The following is an 8,425-nucleotide window of genomic DNA, read 5'->3' as shown; positions in this document are numbered from 1 at the left end:
GCCTCATTTGCCAACTCTGTAAACTGCGGCGGGTACACACCGCGCATAAAATCGCTCCGGTCGCCAACGTCTACCAGGCTCTGAAGGTAGGCCAAGGCCTGGGAGTGTGGGGGCTGGGGGGACAGGGAGAGAGAGAGAGACAGGGTCAGGTGCACCCCGAGTGTGCTCACGGCAGGGTGTGGGGGGGGGGGGGCGTGGGGGAGGGAGGGGGTGGTTGTCAGGCCGTTCGGCCCCTCCGCTCCCACGCCCAGCTCACCCCCGGGGGGTGGGGAGGGGAAGAGAGGGTGGGGGCCAGCAGCGCAGGGCATGCGGCCCGAGTTAGGCCCGAAAACCGCCACACGGAGATGCCCAGGGCTGACACCCCCCACCCCCACATACACGAGAGGGTCTCGCCTCGAGGGGGAGGGGAGGGGGAGACGAGGGGGTGGGGGGGTGCGAGTAGGTCACTGAACTCCCCGGGCCCTTTGATGAGTCGTTGATGACCTGTTCCATCTCATGCTATCCCACTCTCTCCCTCTCTTCCCCCCCCCCCCCCCCACACCCCTACAACCCTTCTTTTCCCGCCCTCCACCCCCCTCATTGTCCTGTGTCTTCCTTCTCCCCCTCACTCCCCCCCAATTAATCCTGACACCACCCCCAAAATTCTCCACCCCCTTCTCACTCTCTCTCCTCCCTCACCCTCTCCATTTTTCTCTCTCTCACTCTCTATTTCCCTCTCTCTTTCTCTCTCTCCACCCTCCCTCTCTTTCCACTCCCTCTCTCTCTCTCTCCATCTATCTCCCTCTCTCTTCCCTCCTCTCCCTGCTGCCATCCATCACCTATCTCTCTCTCTCTCTCTCTCCATCACCCTCCCTCTGCATTTCTCTCCCTCCTCCCCTCTCCATCTCCCCCCGTCTCTCTGCCTCCTCTCTCTCTCTCTCTCTCTCTCTCCCCCCACCGTCTCCTCCCCATCTCTCCCTCTCTCTCACCTTCTCTCCATCTCCTCCCTGACTCTCTCCATCAATCTCCTTGTCACCCCCCCCCCCCTCCGCTCCTCCACGCGTACCCTCCACCTGTTCCCTCACCTACCCTCCTCCCCTCCATGACCCCCCCCCTCCCTCCATCTCACCTACCAACCGACCACCCTTGGCATCACCCTCCATCATCACTAACCTCTCTCTCTCTCGCCTCCCTCCTCTAACCCCTCCTCCCAGGACAAGCTCACCAGGACAATTTCCCTCATCGTCAGCAATCAGAACCTAGTCCAGACCCAGATCCAGATCCTCGACGAGCTGGTACAGCAGACGGAGGTAGGTCGAGCTGCCAACTGTGCCAATTTGGATGACCAACTCATCCGACCAGGACAGGGTGGGGACCACCCTCTGCCAGTCCAGGCTGGGTGTCACAGATTGGAAGGAGTGTTGGAGGGGCGAGGGGACGCTCGGGATTTCTTAGCTCAGCGCTGGCCCTCCCTCAGCGCCCGCTCCCTCAGCGCTGACCCTCTGACAGCGCCCACTCCCTCAGCGAGACCCTCGCCCCAACAGGGGGACAGGGGATCCCAGCGATGGCCGAATTGTCGAGGGGTAAAGAATGTGGTGTTTGTGTTATTGGGAGGGGGATGGGAAGGGTCTTCCACTGGGAGGGTGTCTTGGCGTCAACGGAGTTGGCAGCTGGGAGGATCGAGCCCCCAGGGCGCCCGCTCCCTCAGCGCTGACCCTCCCACAGCGCCCGCTCCCTCAGCGCTGACCCTCCGACAGTGCCCGCTCCCGCAGCACTGACCCTCCGACAGTGCCCGCTCCCGCAGCACTGACCCTCCGACAGTGCCCGCTCCCTCAGCACTGACCCTCTGACAGCGCCCGCTCCCTCAGCGCTGACCCTCCGACTGCGCCCGCTCCCTCAGCACTGACCCTCCGACAGCACCCACTCCCTCAGCGCTGACCCTCCGACAGCGCCCGCTCCCTCAGCACTGACCCTCCCACAGTGCCCGCTCCCTCAGCACTGACCCTCCCACAGTGCCCACGCCCTCAGCACTGACCCTCTGACAGTGCCCGCTCCCTCAGCACTGACCCTTCGACAGCACCCACTCCCTCAGCACTGACCCTCCGACAGCGCCCACTCCCTCAGCACTGACCCTCCCACAGTGCCCACGCCCTCAGCACTGACCCTCTGACAGCGCCCGCTCCCTCAGCGCTGACCCTCTGACAGCGCCCGCTCCCTCAGCACTGACCCTCCGACAGTGCCCACTCCCTCCGCACTGACCCTCCGACAGCACCCACTCCCTCAGCACTGACCCTCCGACAGCACCCACTCCCTCAGCACTGACCCTCCGACAGCGCCCACTCCCTCAGCACTGACCCTCCGACAGCGCCCACTCCCTCAGCACTGACCCTCTGACAGTGCCCGCTCCGTCAGCACTGACCCTCCGACAGCGCCCAGTCCCTCAGCACTGACCCTCCGACAGCACCCACTCCCTCAGCACTGACCCTCCGACAGCGCCCACTCCCTCAGCACTGACCCTCTGACAGTGCCCGCTCCGTCAGCACTGACCCTCCGACAGCGCCCAGTCCCTCAGCACTGACCCTCCGACAGCACCCACTCCCTCAGCACTGACCCTCCGACAGTGCCCATTCCCTCAGCACTGACCCTCCGACAGTACTCATTCCCTCAGCACTGACCCTCCAACAGTGCCCACTCCCTCGGCACTGACCCTCTGACAGCGCCCACTCCCTCAGCACTGACCCTCCGACAGCGCCCGCTCCCTCAGCACTGACCCTCTGACAGCACCCACTCCCTCAGCACTGACCCTCTGACAGTGCCCACTCCCTCAGCACTGACCCTCTGACAGTGCCCGCTCCCTCAGCACTGACCCTCTGACAGCACCCACTCCCTCAGCACTGACCCTCTGACAGCGCCCACTCCCTCAGCACTGACCCTCTGACAGCGCCCGCTCCCTCAGCACTGACCCTCCGACAGTGCCCACTCCCTCCGCACTGACCCTCCGACAGTGCCCACTCCCTCCGCACTGACCCTCCGACAGCGCCCACTCCCTCAGCACTGACCCTCTGACAGCGCCCACTCCCTCAGCACTGACCCTCCGACAGCACCCACTCCCTCAGCACTGACCCTCCGACAGCACCCACTCCCTCAGCACTGACCCTCCGACAGCGCCCGCTCCCTCAGCACTGACCCTCTGACAGCACCCACTCCCTCAGCACTGACCCTCTGACAGTGCCCACTCCCTCAGCACTGACCCTCTGACAGCGCCCGCTCCCTCAGCACTGACCCTCTGACAGCACCCACTCCCTCAGCACTGACCCTCCGACAGCACCCACTCCCTCAGCACTGACCCTCCGACAGCACCCACTCCCTCAGCACTGACCCTCCGACAGCACCCACTCCCTCAGCACTGACCCTCTGACAGCGCCCGCTCCCTCAGCACTGACCCTCTGACAGTGCCCACTCCCTCAGCGCTGACCCTCTGACAGTGCCCACTCCCTCAGCACTGACCCTCCCACAGCGCCCACTCCCTCAGCATTGACTCTCTGACCCCGGGGGTTGGCGTAGGCCCTCCATGACCTGTCTGTGATGATCCCGTCCCGAGCAGGCCAACAGCGGACGGGCGTGTGAGGAGGTGGTGACCTCGGTGAGGGAGCTGTGCGAGGTACTGGAGGAGAAGCAGGAATCCTTGACCCGGGCCATCCAGGAGTGCAAGCGGAGGCGGCTGCAGAGCCTGCACACGCAGATCGCCGAGCACCAGGGCATGCTGGAACATTCCGGAATGGTCACCTACACCCAGGAAGTGCTCAAGGAGACTGACCAGCCAGGCTTCATCCAGGCGGCCAAGCAGCTGCACGCGAGGTAACCCAACCCCACCCCACCATTCTCCCCTCCCCCAATCGCCCCCCTCCCCAACTCCCTCTCCCCTGGGCACTACGGGACAATTTCCCATGGCCAATCCACCCTAACCTGCACAACCCTGGGCACTATGGGACAATTTAGCATGGCCAATCCACCCTAACCTGCACATCCCTGGACACTATGGGACAATTTAGCATGGCCAATCCACCCTAACCTGTACATCCCTGGACACTATGGGACAATTTAGCATGGCCAATCCACCCTAACCTGCACATCCCTGGGCACTATGGGACAATTTAGCATGGCCAATCCACCCTAACCTGCACATCCCTGGACACTATGGGACAATTTAGCATGGCCAATTCACCCTAACCTGTACATCCCTGGGCACTACGGGACAATTTAGCATGGCCAATCCACCCTAACCTGCACATCCCTGGACACTATGGGACAATTTAGCATGGCCAATTCACCCTAACCTGCACATCCCTGGGGCACTATGGGACAATTTAGCATGGCCAATCCACCCTAACCTGCACATCCCTGGACACTATGGGACAATTTAGCATGGCCAATCCACCCTAACCTGCACATCCCTGGGCACTATGGGACAATTTAGCGCGGCCAATCCACCCTGAAGTGCCTGAGGTGGGGAATCGAATCCGGGTCCCTGGCACTGTGAGGCAGCGGCACTGAGAGGTGGGGTAGTTTGTCAAGTCGGAGGGTGGTGGATGTGTGGAGCCCATTGCCACAGAGAGGGGCCTCACCGTTGAGTGTCTTTAAGACAGAGAGACAGAGCGAGAGCAAGAGAGAGAATGGTTCTTGATTGGTCGGTGGGGAAAACAAGGTTGTGAAACACACCAGCCATGACAGAATAGCAGAGCAGATGGACCGAATGGCCTAATCTTGCTCCAATATGTCATGCGTGTGCACACTTACCTCAGCCGCCGTCTCTCAATTGTCTTGGGCAGGATTGGCTATTGCTCGTGTACTCTTCCAGTCTCTGTACGTAGCTGTCTTTAGGACGTGCTCCCTCCATGATTTAATGTGTGCTCTGTTTCTCAGGCTGGTCAAAGCCACCGAATCCTTACAAAACTTCTCCCCGGCGGCCGATTCGTCCTTCGACCACTTCCAGCTGGACATTGCCAGCGAACTGAGTCTGCTCAGTAACCTGCAGTTCGCCACAGGTCAGCGAACAACTCCGGGTAGGCTTCGGGCCTACGTAATAGGCCACACCGCCTTCTCTCGACTTCTGGGAGCGGGTTTGGGGGGGGGGGGGCGGATGGGACTGACCGAGGTGGCTGATGAGCGGTCTTACTGACGCGACGGGGTTGGGGGGCGGGGGGGCGGTGGGAAATGCGGGGGGAGGGTGGAAATGGGGGTTTGTAGGCTGGTGGGGCGGGAGTGGGCTCAGGTAGCCAAAGCGGGACCAGGCCTAGATCCAGGCCCGGGCCTGGAGAGAGGAGGAAGCCTGCACTCTCCACCTACATCCTGAGACGCAGGACAGAATTTGGGCCTTCAGCCCATCACATGTCGTACCATTAGACGCAAGAACTAATGTAGGCCTTTCGGCCCACCCACCATTTGCTGGCTGATCTGATCACCCACAGCTCCCACTTTTCCTGATTAAAACTCTGTCTCAGCCTCGAATATCCTGAATGATCCAGCCTCTGGGTAATGATTTCTACCGATTTACTCCCCTCGGAAAGAGCAGGAATCCCTCCTCATGCCCCCTCTTCAATGGGGGACCCCTTACTCTGAGGCTGTGCCCCCTCTGGGCCTAGACTCTCTCACACAAACAAGGGAGGAACACCCTCTCCACATCTCCTCCCTGCCCATGTCCACCTGAGAATCCTCAATAAGGTCCCCTCTTGTTCACTGAACCCCAGGCCTCAACCCACTCACCCTCTCCCTCAGCAGACAGTCCCCTCCGTCCCCTGAGATCAGCCTGAGTGACCTTCTCCAGAGCGTTCTGACGCTCAGTCTATCTTTTCTTAGATACGGGGTCCAAAGTTGTTCTCAGTATTCCAGCTGTGGGCTGACCAGTACCTTATACACTTTTAAAATTCAAATGTGAGTGAGAGAGAGAGAGAGAGAGATAGAGAGTGTGTGTGTGTGTGTGTGAGAGAGAGAGAAAGTGTGTGAGAGACAGGTAGAGTGTGCGTGTGTCTGTGTTTGAGAGAGAGATGTGTATGTGTGAGACTGTATGAGACTGTGTATTTGTATGAGAGAGTGTGTGTGTCACAGAGAGAGTGTGTCAGAGAGTGTGTGTGCATATAAGAGTGTGTGTCAGAGAGAGAGAGCGTGTGTCAGAGAGAGAGTGTGCGTTTATGTGTGTGAGAGAGAGAGTGTGTGTGTGTCAGTGTGTGAGAGAAAGTGCGTGTGTGAGAGAAAGTGCATGTGTGAGAGAAAGTGCATGTGTGAGAGAGAGGGTGTGTGTGTGAGAGAGAATGTGTGTGTGTCAGAGAGTGTGTGTGACTGAATGAGAGAGTGAAAGGCGGGTGTTGCAGATGGCAAGTGGCTCTGAAGGGATTAATGTTAGTGCTCAGTTGGCTCCGCCCCCCTGATGACACCCTCGGCCTGTGGGCGGAGACTCAGAGCTGGAGCCCAGCTTTAGGAGGGAGCAGCCGGATGTGTCTGAGCTCCATAAGGTCGCTGTGATGACAGCTTCGCAAATGGGCGGGAGGGTATTGAGGGCGAGGGGATGGCCCTCCAAAAAAGGGTGGGGTGAGGGGGGGGGAAGATATCCTCCCCTGGGGTAGAATGTAATCCTGCGGCGCCTGCGAGGGGGGTTTGGAGATAGAGTCGCATAAACGTGCCCAGATACATGGCCCATGATGTTCGTCAAGCACGCGATGTGGAAGGAGTGGGTGGGCCCGGGTTCTGGCGGGTGACGGGACTGGCGCTGGTGGGTTTGTGGTTGAGGTTGTACTGACGCCCACACCCCTCCCTGTCTCTGGCAGTGCCCGACGCCCCAGTCATCGATACCCAGCGCACCTACGCCTACGACCAGATCTACCTCTGCTGGCGGCTGCCCGAGGACTCTGCCGAGGCCTGGCACTACGAGGTGGGGTACCGCCAGGCCGAGCACCCACCCAAGGGCCTGCCGCGCTGGCACAGGATCGAGGAGGTGCAGGGCACGGGCACGGCCGTGGGGTGCCTGGAGTTGGACCGCGTCTACGCGCTGAGGGTGCGCGGGTACAACAAGGCGGGCTACGGGGAGTACAGCGAGGAAATCTACCTCCGCAGCCCTCCCGCACCAGGTAAGACCACGAGCCTCACCCTCTGTCAACGTCCCTACGGGCACATGGGTCGGCATTTCAACTGGCATCCAGCGTTGGCGGCTCTGTAGATACAGGGTAAAGCTCCCTCTACACTGTTCCGCCCATCCCAGGGACAGCACGGGGTTAGATACAGAGTAAAGCTCCCTCTACACTGACCCCCCTATCCCAGGGACAGGGACAGCACGGGGTTAGATATAGAGTAAAGCTCCCTCTACACTGACCCCCCATCCCAGGGACAGGGACAGCATTGGGTTAGATACAGAGTAAAGCTCCCTCTACACTGTCTCGCTTGCTGGTTATCGAGTGTTGCTGTCTGTTTGAGATGCGTAGGAACCCCAGGCTCTCCATGATGAAAGGGGCCTGGGGGTTAAACCCTGCGGAAACCCCAAGCCCCTCACCACGAGTAGCAGGCTTCATCTGAAAAAGTAGGCCGCAATTGCAAATGAGCCAAGGCAGCTGCTGTTGAAGTAGGCCCAAGGCCTTTTTTTATTTCTCTGCCCCTGGTCAATCCCGGGCGCTCACCAGGGACGGTTTCTCAACGCTCTCTGTCTGTCTTGCACTGACTACCTATTCACCCATTTTTCTCTCCCCACCTCACATTTTGACTGTCCTGCGCATGAAAATACAAAATGGTTCCCCTTCACAAAATGGCTGCCTTTTGGGGGTGGGGCGTGGGAGGCTGTCTTGCCTATTTGTCAGTCATGTGTTTGCCGAACACGTATTTATCTGTGGATGGTGCCATACACCCTGTGGGGGCTGGGGAGTGAGGGGGCACAGGGGGGAGGATGGGAGGCCCCTTGACATTTTCATAGAATCCCAACAGTGTGGAAACAGGCCCTTCGGCCCAACAGGTCCACAATGATCCTCCAAAGAGTATCCCAACCAAACCTATTCCCCGACCCTATTACTCTGACTAATGTACCTGACCTGCACATCCCTGGGCACTACAGGACAATTTAGCATGGCCAATCCACCCTAACCTGCACATCCCTGGGCACTACAGGACAATTTAGCATGGCCAATCCACCCTAACCTGCACATCCCTGGGCACTACAGGACAATTTAGCATGGCCAATCCACCCTAACCTGCACATTCCTGGGCACTACAGGACAATTTAGCATGGCCAATCCACCCTAACCTGCACATCCCTGGGCACTACGGGACAATTTAGCATGGCCAATCCACCCTAACCTTCACATCCCTGGGCACTACAGGACAATTTAGCATGGCCAATCCACCCTAACCTGCACATCCCTGGGCACTACGGGACAATTTAGCATGGCCAATCCACCCTAACCTGCAC

General features: G+C 59.6%; 1 protein-coding gene across 1 annotated transcript in view; it reads left to right on the top strand.

The window, feature by feature from the left end:
• The window catches only part of LOC122546111 (tripartite motif-containing protein 46-like), a 147,993-nt gene that overhangs the window by 6,022 nt on the left and 133,546 nt on the right, over positions 1-8,425 (top strand). Inside the window, exons 2-6 of the mRNA XM_087985126.1 lie at positions 6-86; positions 1,194-1,289; positions 3,584-3,837; positions 4,903-5,024; positions 6,801-7,100. Of these exons, the coding sequence (XP_087841252.1) occupies positions 6-86; positions 1,194-1,289; positions 3,584-3,837; positions 4,903-5,024; positions 6,801-7,100 (853 nt within the window). The remainder of the gene's footprint in view (positions 1-5; positions 87-1,193; positions 1,290-3,583; positions 3,838-4,902; positions 5,025-6,800; positions 7,101-8,425) is intronic.

The sequence above is a fragment of the Chiloscyllium plagiosum genome, unplaced genomic scaffold (genome assembly GCF_037043375.1).
Source record: "Chiloscyllium plagiosum isolate Xiang-an unplaced genomic scaffold, Cpla_swu_hap1 HiC_scaffold_50, whole genome shotgun sequence".
NCBI classification, from domain to species: domain Eukaryota; kingdom Metazoa; phylum Chordata; class Chondrichthyes; order Orectolobiformes; family Hemiscylliidae; genus Chiloscyllium; species Chiloscyllium plagiosum.
This window is presented reverse-complemented; position numbering and strand designations above follow the sequence as displayed.